This window comes from Helianthus annuus, chromosome 8, assembly GCF_002127325.2.
Source record: "Helianthus annuus cultivar XRQ/B chromosome 8, HanXRQr2.0-SUNRISE, whole genome shotgun sequence".
In the NCBI taxonomy this organism is placed as follows: domain Eukaryota; kingdom Viridiplantae; phylum Streptophyta; class Magnoliopsida; order Asterales; family Asteraceae; genus Helianthus; species Helianthus annuus.
Window position 1 is genome coordinate 79,982,041 of NC_035440.2, and position 16,347 is coordinate 79,998,387.

Below are 16,347 nucleotides of genomic sequence, written 5' to 3' on the forward strand. Positions count from 1 at the left end.
CAGGTTCCTAGATATGTAAATATTGAAACATTCGTAAACAGGTATTAACAGGTAATTATCGTGTATACCTGTTAAAAAATATTTCGTGTTCATGTATGGAAAACTCGACACGAAACCTTATCGTGTCGTGTTCGTGTATGGGATTTCGTGTATCGTGTATTATCGTGTTCGTGTATTATCGTGTACAAGTATACACGATATGCCAGCCCTAAGATAACGGGACGAGTGTAATGTGATAAAAGCATGGTGGATACGCCGCTGGTACTTCCTATATATAAGTGCTTTTATCACATTACATGTTGTAGCGTTATCTAGATCACTTGGACGAATGATTTCAAACAATGTTACACAATGAGGTTTACTTAAAGATATAAACCATATGATGTTTACTTTCAAGAAGATTTACTACTTGGTTTTACAAAGACAAATGTTTGCAGTCAAGATTTATGGCTACAATGGTTTTTGTATACTTATAGTATCTTGTAAAGTTGATAAAACATATTGCAATATCAAACACTTTTGATTTCAAGGTACATACTCGACAACTCTCGTAGTTGGTCGAGGTATTGCAATATGGATTCAAAGCCATGAATTTGACATACAAAACCTATGTACTCGCCGTCATTTTTATGCTGACTGTTTTCACATATGTTTCAGGTTCTATTATGTGACGATTGTTGATTGTTTGCTTCACATAGGATGGACGCGGGCTTTAGTGACTTAAAACTTGAAAGACAATTGTTGTACTTATTTGGTTTGTATCAAAACAACGAGTCTATTAACAAAATAAAACAAAACTTCAATTACTATATGTTGTGAAACAATGATTCTGTGACATGACTCCTCGACGTTTCTGCCGTGATTTTTTGTATTACACGGTCGGGGTGTTACACTTAGCTTTGCTATTGGTGTGATTTACTGAGTATGATGATTTTGTGGACATGTGTCAATCAATGAGGATATTAAAATTTGGGTTTTCCCGCCTAAACATATGGATGCTAATCTCGTAAAAAGTTTTTTAAATATTATCTTGAGTGTAATAATATCTTTTGTTCAATATTTGAATAGTTCATGGTTTTTGATTTCCTAATGATTTAATGATAACTTAATCCATTAAATTTTTCAAATCTTTCCATTCACGTTTTATGTAAAATGGGTATTGGGTTTTGAATTATTTGCTTAAAATTAGGCTAGATAAGATAAAAGCTTTGGAAAACTATAACGATTATAGTCATCATGTGAATCCCAACGGTTCAGAACCGGACCAAACCGGGACCGAACCAGAACCGTTTAATTCTAAATATAAGAACCAGAACCGAACCGTATTCTGGCGGTTCCGATTCAGTTCAGAACCAGGTTAAACGGTTCTTGCGTAAACGGTTCTTGCCGGAACCGGTTGTCAATTAAATCCTAAAAATAACAACAAAATAAAAAATTTAAAACAATAAACCGTTTATAATATATAACTAAGAGTTGCAAAATCCAAAAGTCAAACCGATCAGAGTAAAAGTAACAACAATAAAATGTTTTAAACTGAAAGTGTACAATGTAAAAAAACAAAAGTTAACTAAAAAACTTTTAGTTAACCATCACAAAACTTCATTCAAACATTGTATCAAAACTATTTTTATATTCTTTAATACTAGATACATTTTTTTATATATAATATTTAAAGTTTAAAACCAAACTAATAGGGTTTTTAAATATATTATTTAAAGTTTAAAACCAAACTGGTTCTAGTGGTTCTTTAAACGGAACCGCCGGTTATAACCGGAACCGAACCGAGAACCGTTTTCTCCTAAACTTAAGAACCGGAACCGGACCCGAAATCGAACAACACAGTTCGGATCTGGTGGTTCCGGTTCGATTCCGCGGTTCTGGTGGTTTAGAACCGTAAATTGCTCAGCCCTAATCCTCATGCTAAGGTGTAAATATATGAATACAAAAATATGATTTCATCAAACTGGTAAACTAACAATAAAAAGTCATAAGTTAACCTTCATTATTTACCCCTTTACTATAATTAAAGCAGTAAAAAAATCATCACTTGGTAGGTTCGTAAGGTTTTATAATTTTCTTACCTATAGTTATTACTCATTACTTACTTCAGATTTAAATCTATGAAAACAAGATTGCAATTTTATAAAAAAAACCCTGGTAAATTAACATTAAAAGGTCAAAACTCATAAGCTAACCTACTTTATTTACCACTTAATTTTTTAATAAAATATTTCGTAGGTAGATTCGTATGGTTCTATGATTTATTTATAGCAAGCCTATAACAATCACTTATTATATGTAAATCTATAAAAACAAAAATCTGATTTTTAAATTTTTCAATCAATGTGGCTATCAAAATTTGGGTTTTCCCCGCCTAAACAAATCGATCCTAATTTGTAATAAGTTTTCTTAAATATTATCTTGAGCTATGTAGTTAAAGTGGTCCAAAATCGAATAGCGGTCAAGGTCCGCTATATGATATATAGGTTATAGCGGTAATTTTTATACCATGCATAATTTATGTATTTTTATATATATATAAATATATCTTTGAAAAATATTAATAGTAATATCAAAATTCATAGTAATATCATTTCATTATCAAAAACATGTTGCAAATCAAATACTAACAGTAACTTTGAAGTGTTTAATTTAAGAATTAACACAATCAAACACCGTTACTGCTATAAACGCTATAGGTCACCGCTATAGCAGCGCTATAGCGGTATTTAGCGCCGCTAATAGCGGAACCGCTATAGGCCACCGCTATTTGGACCGCTACACACCCTGAGGTCCACTAACCGCTATAGCGCACCGCTATTGACTGCTTAGATCTTGAGTTTGATAATATATTTTTTTTCAATATTCTTTGGTGTTTTAAATCTTTGTTTCACGTTATAACCTAAACAAACAAAATTCTACATTAAAGTCAAAAGTTTGGTGAAGAATAACCAAACCAAACCGGAACGAAACTTAAAACACCCCGGACTAGTGTATGAAAGCTGCCGACTAAACCCGACCATCAAACTAATTTAATTGTTTGACAAATAAATAATAATTTCAACAGAATCCGATCGCCATTAGAAATTAATTTGCGTTCATATCATATCTTCACCCAGATTCAATACAATACTCTCTCACAAATTTCTTCTGTTCTCAATTCACGCGGAATCACACGTTCTCTTGTTCCATAATCAAACCCGCTGTAGCTGATTGCCAAATAATCGCAATTGAAAACCCTAAATCCACCCAAAATTAGGGTTTTCTCTACCTAATTAGCAACGAAGAAGATGGATAGAGAGTTTTTCAGGCGAATGTAATACGAAATTGAGTGACTATATTGTATATTTGTATGTAGCTATAAAAATACTGATACAAAATTAGGGTTTTCTGTACGTAATTAGCCTTAAATATCTTCTGAAGAAGAAGAATAGAGAGTTTTTCAGGTGAATGTAATATGAAATTGAGTGAGTATATTGTATGCATCTATAAATCTGTAATAATACAAAATTAGGGTTTCAGGTACGAAGCGATCGTAATTAGTCTTAAAAATCTTCGGAAGAACGACGACGAAGAAGAAGAATATATAGTTTCTCATTGAATGTAATATGAAACTGAGGGAAGAATATATATTGTATGTAGTGATGCTAACACAAATTTAGGGTTTCATGTACGTAATTAGCCTTCATTGCTATTGGAAGAACGGAGAAGAAGTTTCGCAGTTGAATGTAATATGAATTTGAGGGAGATTATTGTATCTAGTGATACGAATACAAATTGCCATAGAAATGAGAGAATCAAAAAGTGGGAGGTATAGTGCAGGGGAATTGGTTTCGGCTAATAATAACCATCGGAAAAAGCTGAAGCGTAATCGGCGGCACCGGCGTTGGTGGTGGTTATGGCTGCCGGCGGGATTGGGCAAAGGACAGAGACGGCGGATCCCATGGTCAGTGGTTTGTGGTGTGATCTTGTTTGCTTTAGGTTTAATCTCGCTGTTTACTGGCCATGTGGCTTCGAATCTCGAGTGGTACTCTCAGAAACTCGTTAAACATCGGTTCTGGTACAGCAAAAAGGTATACTAGTTCAACATTTTGGTTCTGTTTCGCAAACAAAGGCATAAAAAGTGTGAGATATAGTTGCTTATATGTGTGATTTCGTGTTGATCAATCTATATGTGCTTGTGTAATGGAGGAATTTGATATTTGCTGTACTGTTATGGTAAGGTTTTAGCAGAATTTGATTGTTTTTTGTCCGTTGGTGTGAAATTTGAGCAAGATTTTGTATAGGCGTGTGTTGTATGGGCTGTAGCTTTCTTTTTACATTGATGTACTGCTTTGACTTCGGAAACAAGTTTAAACCTTTTGGTATCTGTCATAGTTAAGCTTGTTCACTTGCATAAATTAGGGTAAAGTTGTTATCAAACCTTTAATGTATTGAATTGCATGATTGTTGTTCTTTCTTATATTTTTAGCTAAATTGTTACGTTTTTTTTGTTTCTTTATATTTAGTTGGGTCTTTTCTTGGATATCTAATTATGCAAGAGCTTTCACCTTTTGTTTTATGATGAGTTAATTTTTATTTGATATAGCTTTAGGGTTTATGGGCATAGTTGTCAATAGTGATCGTAGCGATCGCTATATCGCGCTATGTAGCGTATAGGTCTAGTGACCCTATTAGGGTTGTAGCGATGGATAGCAAGAATAGCGACACTTTATTTTTTTATTTTTTTTCTTTTTTTTAATATAAATAGCAATTAAATATAGCTATAAAATAGTTGGATTTTAGGTTTTTGTTAAATATACATGTAAAGTAGCATATATACCGGGGTATTTTGTTAAATATACATATACAATTTTTTCTAGTGTATCGCTATTTATAAAATAGCACCCGCTATTTATCGTTATTTGCTATGTAGCATATAGGTATCTTATCGCTATTTGTTGCTACTCGTCATTAACAACTATGTTTATGGGTATTACCTAACATTCTAGAGGCCCAATAGTTTTGATAAACATGCGATATTAGTAGCTAATAGCTTTTTATTAAGTCACAGATTGCTGTTCCTGTTCTTACCTTTTTCTTTCTTTTTATTCGTTACCAGTTTTCCAATGTCTCCATAATGGAAAATCAAATGAATTTTGAATTTAAATTTATCATTCTGCAAATTGTATTTAGGAATCACATTTTTAAGTTCATAAATATTGACTTGACAACAATGCTAACTTCTAAAATTTAGGGTGGATTTGGTCATGGACCAATTGACATATGGAAATCCAAGTCATCAAAGTTCTATTATGGATGCAGTGAAAGAGGCCCTCATTATGCACGTAAGTTTTCTTATCCACTATGATTGTTACTCTTGGACATTTTTCAGAACTGAGGCACACTGCTTTACTATTGTGTAAGTGAGTGTAACATATTTCTTAAGTTTTCACCGTTGTGCAATGAAAATGCCATATTATTCCGCTTTGTGCTTTCTTGCCAATTCCAATTTTTTATTGGCCTCTGCAAGCTCTCAAAGCTCTACTGGGTTTTCCTTGTTAGGTTTTGGGCTTAATATAATACTTAAATTATAATCCCAGTTTGGAGTTTTTTTATGATGATTACAGGAGCATTCTTTTACTTTTTTTTTTTTAAATTTTAAAAAGCATTTGGTAAGTACTAAATAGTAGCCGGTGATGGGTGACTCATAGGGTGCAACCGAGCCGAGCCTGAGCTCGAGCTCGACTCGGTTCGAGCTTTGTTTTTAAAGCTCGAGCTCGACTCGTTGGTAGTTTCTCAAGCTTGAACTTGGCTCGTTTATTATCTATTAATTAATATATGTAATAAAAATAATATAATTAATAGACTTGTTTAGGCTCGCGTGCTCAATAAGTGAAGCTAGGGCTCGTTTACTAAACAAGCTTATTTTTAGATTTGGGCTCGGCTCGTTTACCAGATGACTTTAAATAAGGGGTAAATGTTATTAAATATTAATAAAAACTAATATTAAACTAAGGCTCGACGAGCCTGACGAGCTTCACATGCGTGGCTCAAGCTTGGGCTCGATAAATAAACGAGCTTTATTTTAGGCTCAAGCTCGGCTCGTTTCGCGCTTTTTCTCTAGCCGATCTCGAGCAGCTCGCGAGATTCCTGGCTCGTTTGCACCCCTAATGTCACATATATATCTTGTCTTTGACCTGAAGCATTAACACGAAACTATGCTTTGTGTTTAATCATTGAATGCCTTGGATCAATACTAAATTTGGTAACCAACTTATTTTGGGTTCAACATTTAACAGTTCTATTTTGAAGATACTTGCCCCTCTGAATCTGATAAGAATCTATTCTATATAATATATATATAATCATTCATTGCCTTGGATCACTACTGGCCTTCAGATTTTTAAAGTTTCTCAATATTAAATCTGAATTAAATCTGTTGCGTTGAGGTCAACACACTAATTTTTTTTTTCCTACACAGCTCCTGTTCATGAGCCACTATCAAATGGCTATTTGCTCATTGCTACTAGTGGAGGCTTGAATCAACAAAGAATCGGAGTAAGCATTTTTATTATCTTATGAAAGTGATTATGCGATATTGAATAACTAGAACTAGAATCAGCTAATTTTCAGGACTGCAAAAGATAATGTTTGGAATTCTTTTCTGTTCGAAGTTGTGATAATAATATAATCTGTTGTTTAAGTGTTTGACAAATTCTGATTAAGAAAATATGATAAAATGAAAAATAGGCAATCATTTGTCTTTTTGCAATCTTTTCTGTACAGATAACTGATGCTGTTGTTGTTGCACGCATATTGAATGCTACGTTGGTTGTTCCTGAGTTGGATCATCATTCGTTTTGGAAAGACGATAGGTAAGTTGAGATTTCATTACTGAAAGATGTCGTGAGTTAGTAGTGAGGTGTTCACTTATTTATCTGATTTCTATTATTAACTTTGCAGTGATTTTGCAAACATTTTTGATGTGGATTGGTTTATTTCCTTCCTTGCGAAGGATATTCAAGTTGTCAAAAGGGTCCCAGACAAATATATGCGGGCACTTGAGAAACTCCCGTACACCAAGCTGGTCCCACGGAAATCAGAACCTCAGTATTACCTTGATGAAGTTCTGCCCACACTCTTAAGGCGGCATGTGAGAAGGCTATGTATTCAATGCATTCTGGTTGTTTGTTATGGTGAAAAATGAACAGGTTTTTGATACGTGATGACGAAATCGTGCAGGTTGTTCAGCTGACAAAGTTTGATTACAGGCTTGCCTACGACCTAGATGAAGAACTACAAAGGCTACGGTGTCGGGTCAATTATCATGCTTTGCGTTTTACAAAACCGTTACAAAAACTTGGTCATAAACTGGTGATGGAAATGAGGAACATGGCAAAGCGCTACATTGCTGTTCACTTAAGGTTCCTTTTTGTTGCTCATATACTTTATATCTTTGTTTTTCAACTCTCCTGAGTATAAGAATACAGAAAAAGACTTAAGTATATTAAAGTAAATAGAATTGTTTAACAGTGATGGGTAATTATATTACTTAGTGATCCAGTATGTACTTTGTTCGTCTACTGTTGTTCTTTCTATGATAGGTTTGAACCTGATATGCTTGCATTTTCTGGCTGTTACTATGGTGGCGGCGATAAAGTGAGAGACGAGCTTGGTGAAATCAGGAAAAGATGGAAAACTTTGCCTGTGAGCTTCTTTTTTTTTCATAAAATTCATGTTAGCTTTTAAGTAGAGAATTCCAGGAATCACATAAACACATGTACCTATTGCTATAAGTAGTGATACATAAGGCGGTTGCTTGACCGCATAACAGTAAGTATAAGTGCTTATGTGGTTCTTGTGATTCTCTACTTAAAATTTGTCATGTATTTAAAATTGTGATTCTCTACATATATGTACGTATGTGTATGTATAATTCTTTTTTATTTACTAATTTATTTTAGGATATACTTTCTGATGGAGAGGCGCGGAAACAAGGGAAGTGTCCCCTTACACCTCATGAGGTGGGACTGATGTTACGTGCACTGGGTTTTAATAATGAGACATACATTTACGTTGCATCTGGTGAGATTTATGGTGGAGAAGCAACTTTGCAGCCTCTTAGGGAACTTTTTCCGAATTTTTACACAAAGGAAATGCTAGCTAGTAAAGAGCTCCAGCCTTTTCTTCCCTTTTCCTCTCGTCTTGCTGCCATAGATTACATTGTATGTGATCAGAGTGATGTCTTTGTCACAAATTACAATGGAAACATGGCCAAAGTTCTTGCTGGTCGAAGGTATGTATGCTCAAATCTTTTTTAGATACTAATTGTTAAAAAAAGACTTTGGGTTTCCCTGTTCTATCAAGTGACCTAAGTAGTTAATGCGGTAAAATATAGTCAAGGACTGATATTTGAGTTATCGGTTATCGCGGTGGGATATCGGTAATTTTAATATCATGCTAAATTTATATATATATAGCAACTTAACACTAACAATTCAGTATGCTATCCTACCATTAACAAATTAATTTTACAACTTGCAAAACACTAACAATTGTAGCAAGTAGGAACTGACTAAGACTTAAAACAGCAACATTTAACACCAACAACTAACAGTTAAGACTTAAAACACTAATAGCAACAATAAGAAGAAAGACGAATGGTAGAATTAAGAAGAAAGGTACTGATATCGGGAAACTCGGTGATATATCGGTCAAATATTGGTCCAATATCGGTCAAATATCGGTCAATATCACCGATATTATCGGTACCGATATCTTGCACCGATATCTCAGCAGGGGATTGATAACCGATATATCACTGATATATCGGTGATATATCCGGATATTAACTACATAGCAATTGACAGTTGTTTTAGCAATTTATTTTATTCGCCACGTCTGGGATAGAACATAACCTGAAGTGACCTATTCGTAAGTAAATGGGCCCATAATTATCAATACAACTACATTTAGGGTATTGGTTTGGGTCTATGAGTTCCTAGTCTTACGTCTTTATTGAAAGTTTCAAAGATGTTTGATAAAATACACCCTTATCTACGGCAGTTGATGAAATTAGAAAATGTGGAAAACATAGTTTGAATGTAAATTTTGATCACAACTTTGTAAATAGGGAAATGGTTGTTTAGTTCAGGATTATCCAAAAGGGAGAATGGGGAGTAGTATAGGTAATACGTAAAATGTTAAATGTATTGTAATATGTTAGTTGACTAGCAGTTATTATGATTCTTGGTTTTTTACCTTTTTCTTATAATTTCTGTGAAGTTGAAACAGTTTTTCGTTTTAAAAAGTTATATGTATATTTGCTCATTATCATTGTTTACAAAATAAATTGACAGCATTACTTGGATCTGCAACATTCTTTTAAATTTTATTATTTGAATGGTATTATCATTCATATTTTGAAAATTGTTTTAAGTTTATTTCATCGAGGTGGAAATTTGGACCAGATTATACATATGTTGATTTGGCTTGCGGTTATCTCATATAGGTCAAACGTGTTACTTTAAATCAATTAGCTAAAAGAGTAATGGGTTGAAAGTCGCTCGAACACTATTTTTAGCGTGTAGAACCTCCTAAGTCATTTTGATTCAAATGTTAGATTATTGTTGTTAAAGCACAATAATCTAAAGCATAAAGCTAAGTTAGTGGATTTTGGGTGCTTGTGAAATGGTTGTTAGAGAACAATAATTAAACATAAAAAGTGATGGAAATTAACTTTAACATAGCCCTATATTTTTCTGTAATCATAATTGTCCTTGAAGTGTATCAAAAAGTGTTATTAGGTCAACCCAACCCGTTACCAAACAGTCTGACCCGTCTTAGTTTTTAGTTTTAAAATGTTAATTATTTGCATTTTTTTTTGTTTGAAACATATTCAGCCAATAAAGGTACTAAGTCTAGCTTGTTTGTTTGATTGTGGGGTTTAAAGGAGGTACATGGGTCATAAACGAACCATTCGGCCAAATGCTAGAAAGCTTAGTGCTTTATTCTTGCAACGGGAGAACATGCCTTGGACCACTTTCTCTAAAAAAGTCAAATCCGCCCAAAGGGGATTTATGGGTGAACCTGATGATATGAAACCAGGGCTCAATTTCCACGAATACCCTTCTTCATGCATCTGCAAGAAATCGTTTAATTACTCTCACCCTGATAACAAAAGAATGACAAATAATGCTTCTTCATATGGACATAAAGAAGGTGTTAATAGTAGAGATAATGATGCATCATCCTCACTTGCAGAGAAGGAAGATGTTGACTTTTTAGTTGACTAGTCCCGACAAAGAAACTCGATATACGGTATGTGCTCTAACTTTCCATCCTCCTTTGAAAAAAATATATAAAAAAACTTTTCCATGATCAACGTTGTTTATCTCAAAAGCTAACATGTCAGCATCATGTCAAAACATGGTCAAGTTTAGGGATGGCAGTTTCCGAAACGAGTCGGAACACAACACAAAAGAACTAGGTTATGGGTCGTCATATCTAACCTGTTCAGTGGATTGTCATATCTAACGTGTTTAATAAACAGGGTGTGTTTGGGTTGAAGGTTGACCTAATAACCCGTTTACGACCCTTTAAACCCATTTAGTACAACACACCAACCCGATTAACACGTCTACAATTTAATTACTACTGCCAACCCCATTTGACACTTTTAGATAGATAGGTTAAATGGGCCATGTTTGGGTTACACAATTTTAAGTGTGGGGGTTAGGGTTTATGTTCTTTACAAGAATAAATTGTGCAATTCAACCAACCAACCCGACACGATTGACACCCCTAGTCAAGCTATAGTTACGATGTCACGTCATCTCTTGACATGGTAACTTGTATGGGCTATACCTTAAATTTGTAATTTTAAAAGATGTGAGAATCTTTATATGGTTTTAAAAGCTTGTGTAAAAAAGCGTTCATGTTTCTTTTATTTGTATATTTTCAGATGATGATGATGATTGATTGCAAAGTAGAATACACTACAGTTGATTAACATGTGAAATTTGAATTCAAGTTTGTAGAATAAATTTGGCCATATTTTGGTATACGGTGTGCAGAGTTTGGTTAGCGGGCGCCATGCGGCATTAGATTTGAAGTCACAACTCAAGAAGTGGCATTCTGTTTACTTTTCATGTTTGTATATGAAAAACCAACTTTATGTTTATATTTATAAGCTGTATTTTACTATTATACCCTTCAGATTGAACATTCTGAAGCTTTTCTGTATCAAGAAATAGATGTGCACAACTGCATTAAGGAGAATGAAAAAGCAGTTTAAGGATTACTCTTTTGTAGTTGAATTCCGTGCCCATGATGTTTAGTTCATTGTAGTGTTTGAATGTCAGGGTAGCGGGCCAAAATGGGTTCGAATCAAAACACATGTTTCCTTGTTATAAAATTGTCCTGTGTTATTACAAAACTTATATTATTTTAAATAATGTCTGATCTATAAACAAAGATAACATTAAATAATTAGAACTGAAATTATATTGTCACTTTATTTGTAGTGTTTTACAAAAAGTACAGTATGAATAGTAGATGTTGTGGGTGGTTTTAAAGAGGTTGAAAAGTTTTGCAGCTAGAGGAACATAATGGTGATGGTGTCTTTTATGTTTTTCTTGTACAGGAGGTTACGAGACGCCATTTATTATTATCTTTGTCCACACATTGACCTGGGATCAGGTCACAACCCCCTCTATCAATTAACCTTCGCCACTTGGCTTTCAATCAACGTCTTGTTATTCGTTCAGTGACTCCATTCTGTTGAGGTGTATAAGGAGTAGTGTATTGATGTTCTATTCCCTTACCAAGACAATAGAGATCCAGAATTTGATTCTTGAACTCTGTGCCATTATCACTCCTTATCCTCTTGATGCGTGCTTCATGGACGTTCTCCATAAAAGATCTATCAGCAACTCAGTTGTCTCATATTATGTACCTAAAAAGAAAACTCATGAATAACGTGAGTAATCATCTATGACAACTTAACAATAGTACTTTCTATCTATGCTCCTTACGTTTACTGGACCGAACAAATCTGTGTGAAGTAATTCATAAGGGGCATCAATGGAATTTACTGTTTTAGTTTTGTGAGGTTTTTTATGTTGTTTTCCTTTCTGATAAGGAAGACATTTATCTTCCATAAAGAACCTCTGCATTGGCATCCCTTCCACTAAACCATTTTAATTATATAATTCAGTTTTCGATAGTGGATGTGGGCCATGCGCCTATGCCACAACATTGACTCCGCCTCGGATGCTTTTGACAATAAGCATGTGACCACCGTGGAAGAATCTTTAGCACCCATGTCCATAACATAAGTGTCATTCCTCTTTGGTGCTCTCATCACAATCCAATCATCCGTATCACCATCCCTGGTTTCAACACCAAAGCTTTAGACTTTGTAAAATGGACCGAGTCACCCTTGTCACATACTTGTGACACGCTCATAAGATTGTGTTTAAGCTGCTCGACATAGTTCACTTTGTCCAATGTAATCTTCCCGTTAGTCACTTTTCCTCAACCTGTAATATGACCTCCTTTAGCACTTGCAAAATTTACATAACCTCCATCTATAGATTCAAAATTAATCAACAATCTCGCATCCCTCGTCATGTGCTTGGAGCAGCCACTTTCAACATACCATAAGTTGACAATCCTCCTTAGCAGCTCCTGCACAAACCAAAACAAATTTAGTTAGATTGGGGAACCCAAGCCTTAATGGTCTTGGGTCTTCCAGATTCATCAACTACAGAAACATCCATCACTCCTAGCTGGAGTCTTGGATCTAGGACCTGTTAATAGAAATGGTGTTTGATTTCCATTAGATCTCTGGTCCTGAGGTTTCCTATACATGTTTGGACTTTGTGACCTTTGGAAATCTTGATTTTGAATACTGGTCTTGACACATATACCCTGAGTTCGGATGAACTCTCGATTGATTCCAAAAAAAATTATTGTTATAATTTCTAAAATCATTGTTATAAAATTTCGACCACCAGTATTCAGGTATCAATTTTGATATTGACATTGACCTCTGAAATTACTTGATTGACCATTAAAATTATTCATTCTTGGTGAACTACTTCTAGGTCTCTCATAACTGCCAGATGTAGATTCAGACTGAAACCTTCGTTAATCTCTTTGAAAACGAGGAACTTATTGAGTTCCTATATCAGCCCTATCTACACCAACAGCAACACCTTCTTATTGCTTAGGAGCAGATATCTTTGGTGAGCTTGACACTTTCTTTTCTAGTGATTTTTCTCTCTTATTCTCATTCACTAGTGCTTTACCCTTTTTTTGTGAGGACAACAGCTTGCTAGATGTCCCTTGGCATGACATTTGAAGCACGATCTTTTCGCAAATGACTTTTTAACTGAAGCCTTTGGACTAGATCCTTCAGGTGATATTGATGATGCCTTAGAAGGATCTTATTTAGTTTGCTCAGTTTCAGATTTTTCAAAATTTTATTTATAGCAAACTTGATATTTGATTCTTTTTTATAACAGTTGTTTCATTCTTCGTGTCACTTTCTTAAACAAAGCCAACCTTTTTAACAAAAGTTTGTGTTTTATTTTTAGGAGGTGCAATCTTTGTTTTTAAAATTGTTTCTCTGTTATTGTCCTTGACATCAACATCATTATTTTCAGACTCATCACCATTTTCTGATATGGAATTACTAGGTGTGTTGACGATGATTGGATCCACTATAGCAGGTGTAGTCGATACAATGTTTGTTAAATCATCTTCATTTGGCAAAAACAAATAGTCTTGACTAAGAGGTGGTGGAAATTCATTGAAGCCCACACACTTCTTGTCATTACTTTTCTTTATGCATCCCATCATATGTTTTATTACAAAAGAAGAATCTCTGAATTGTTCTACTTTCTTTTGAAGTTTAACAATCTCAATTGAGCTTCAGTCAACTTTTTGCATTTTTCAGATGTTTTTTTTTGTTTTCTCACTCATTGTATAATGAACTAAGTTGATTATTTGAAGTTTTTCATTTATTTTGCTAGTTAAAATGCTTACTTCTGCTTCATAAGCTTTAATTTTCTTCAAACATAAAGACTCATTTCTTTTCAACAAAAAGTTTGACTCTTTTAAACAAGACAGATCATTTACCAGACTTAGATTATGCTTCGATAATCTATCAACATCACCTTTTAGTTCACTGCTACCTAAACAAACTGAGCTAACATGTTTAGAATTTACCTCTCCTGTCGCTTTGCTCAAGTCGATCATGAAAGCATCAAAACCAGTGGTCGCCTTCTTTTCTTCAGTATTCTTCTTTTCATCAGACTTCTTCTCATCCTCTACAACTTTCTCTTCTTGAACCTCTGTCTGATTAGCATCAACCTTATCAACTTCAATCTCCTTTTCAATCTCAACATCTACTTTTTATTATGCATCATCAACTGTAACAATCTATGCCATGAAGACCTGTGAGATAGTTCTCGAGTCCTCCAAGTGAGCACTCTAGTCATAAGAACCCTCTCGTGTAGAGGAGATCAAAGCTCTTGAACCACTGTTGTTAGATGCATTCATGTTGCTTGAACCTTGACCAGGAGAATATTGAAATGATGAGTTAGGTAGAGACTAGAGACTTTGCTTTTGGTGTTTGGCATTCCCTAGCAAAGTGTCCAAAATTCTGACAGTTATATCACCAAACTTTGGACTTGTCAAAACCAACATTCTTCCCAACGGATTTTCTTCCTGTTTTGTTCATGAATCTATTAATTTTTTTGTAGATCATAGCCATCTGGAACTGTAGATCCATCTCCTCTAGGTCATCATGATCAATCTCCTTATAATCTTTGTCAAATATGGCTGGATCAGATATTTTTCCCTGAATGTAATTCTCATTCGAAGCAACAAATGAAGTAAGCAAAGCAAGATGTTCTTCAACAGCTTTCATACTCAGAGGCATAGACTTAGTATTACTACTGTAATTACCAGCTTGTTGTCTCTTTCCCCCTGTTGATCATCCTGAAGAAGCAACAAGGCATACTTCACCATCAACATCAGTCACAATCTTAGTAGCTTCACTCTCATTAGACAAGAAAGCGGTTGCACTAACACTCGAAGCATTGATAGAAGATGAAGAGGGCACTCCATAATACATCCTTGGATCTTAGACCTGATCATACCCTGTCTCCTTTCTCTTCATATTAAGTTCATAGGATCTCAACTTTCCTACAACTTCTTCTAGCTCCATTTTTTTCATACCCTTGATCACCTTTGATCATAAGTGTATAAATGTCCCATTTTGTAGGACGTGCATCTAACAGCTTGTCATTAATCTCACCGTCTTTATATCCATCTATTCCATAATTTTGAATTTTAGTAAGCAGATGATAAAATCTGGTGATAATCTCCTCTAGAGACTCGTTCTTCGTACATTTGAACACAACGAATTGTTTCTTTAGTAAATCAACTTTACTCTTCTTGACTTCTGAATTTACCCCATATCTCTATTCTAGTGCATCCAATAGCTCCTTTGAGGCAGTATACCTTCTAAAGGTATGTTTGATTTCATGAGGTAGAGCCATTTTGATTGCAACTAGAGCTCTCTTCTCCGCTTCGTACATTTTTTTGTTTCTTTATACTCGTTGTCTTCCTTCAAACTCATGAGTGGGATTGGCATACCCATCACTAATACACATCCACACTTTAGTATCTTGATATTCTACTGATGTGCGTGAAGTGTGTTATATTTTAGGTATATATTTTAAGCCCTTTTTACACTTTTTAGCCAAGTTTTAAATTTATAAAACACGATATTTACTAACACTAAACACACATATGGCAAGTGCACCCATCGTGGACGTAGTATAGTGTCGGTAAGATACCGAGGTCGTCCAAGGACACAAGAGCTTTTAGTACCGGTTTATCCTCAACGTCTAATCAAATCAAAATGTTAGAAAAAGGTTTTAAACTAAGAAAATAAAACTAACTAAAACGCTGAAAAATAAAATAAAAGTAAAAACAGATAGACAAGATGAATCACTTGGATCCGACTCGTGTGTAGTGTAACCTTTGATTATTTTCGCACTTTTGCACTTGTTTAAGAGATTATCTTAGTTATTGTAGTAGGCCCCTCTTTTGAAGGCGACGTTACCGTCAACCCAGTAGTTTGAGTCAGCAAGGATACAATCCTAAAGGGTCGGATTATTGAAAGATAATTAATTAAGTTATTAATGCATAATGTGGTAGGCCCCTCTTTTGAAGGCGACGTTACCCTCAGCTAAGTAGTCTGAGTCAACAGGGATACAGTCCTAAGTAGCTGGGTTAAAGTTTTAATAGTAGTTTAACTTATGAGGGGATCAAAGAGTTTGGACCCCC

The 16,347-nt window shown here is 34.6% G+C and overlaps 1 protein-coding gene across 3 annotated transcripts; it reads left to right on the forward strand.

Moving 5' to 3' along the window:
- The first annotated feature begins 2,985 nt into the window (after nucleotides 1-2,985).
- On the forward strand, nucleotides 2,986-11,300 carry LOC110873152 (O-fucosyltransferase 29). Of its 3 annotated transcripts, none has more exons than XM_022122080.2 (11): nucleotides 3,030-3,446; nucleotides 3,523-4,073; nucleotides 5,237-5,327; nucleotides 6,464-6,540; nucleotides 6,769-6,857; nucleotides 6,946-7,135; nucleotides 7,225-7,406; nucleotides 7,587-7,689; nucleotides 7,947-8,278; nucleotides 9,935-10,302; nucleotides 10,946-11,300. In XM_022122080.2, exons 2-10 carry the CDS (start codon nucleotides 3,789-3,791, stop codon nucleotides 10,275-10,277), a joined length of 1,692 nt encoding a protein of 563 aa, XP_021977772.1. In that variant the 5' UTR covers nucleotides 3,030-3,446; nucleotides 3,523-3,788; the 3' UTR covers nucleotides 10,278-10,302; nucleotides 10,946-11,300. The 3 variants fall into 3 exon arrangements, with proteins under 3 accessions (XP_035832535.1, XP_021977772.1, XP_035832536.1); XM_035976643.1 differs by having other exon boundaries at nucleotides 3,118-3,446; nucleotides 11,058-11,189; XM_035976642.1 differs by having other exon boundaries at nucleotides 2,986-4,073; nucleotides 11,015-11,300.
- Nucleotides 11,301-16,347: the final 5,047 nt, after the last annotated feature.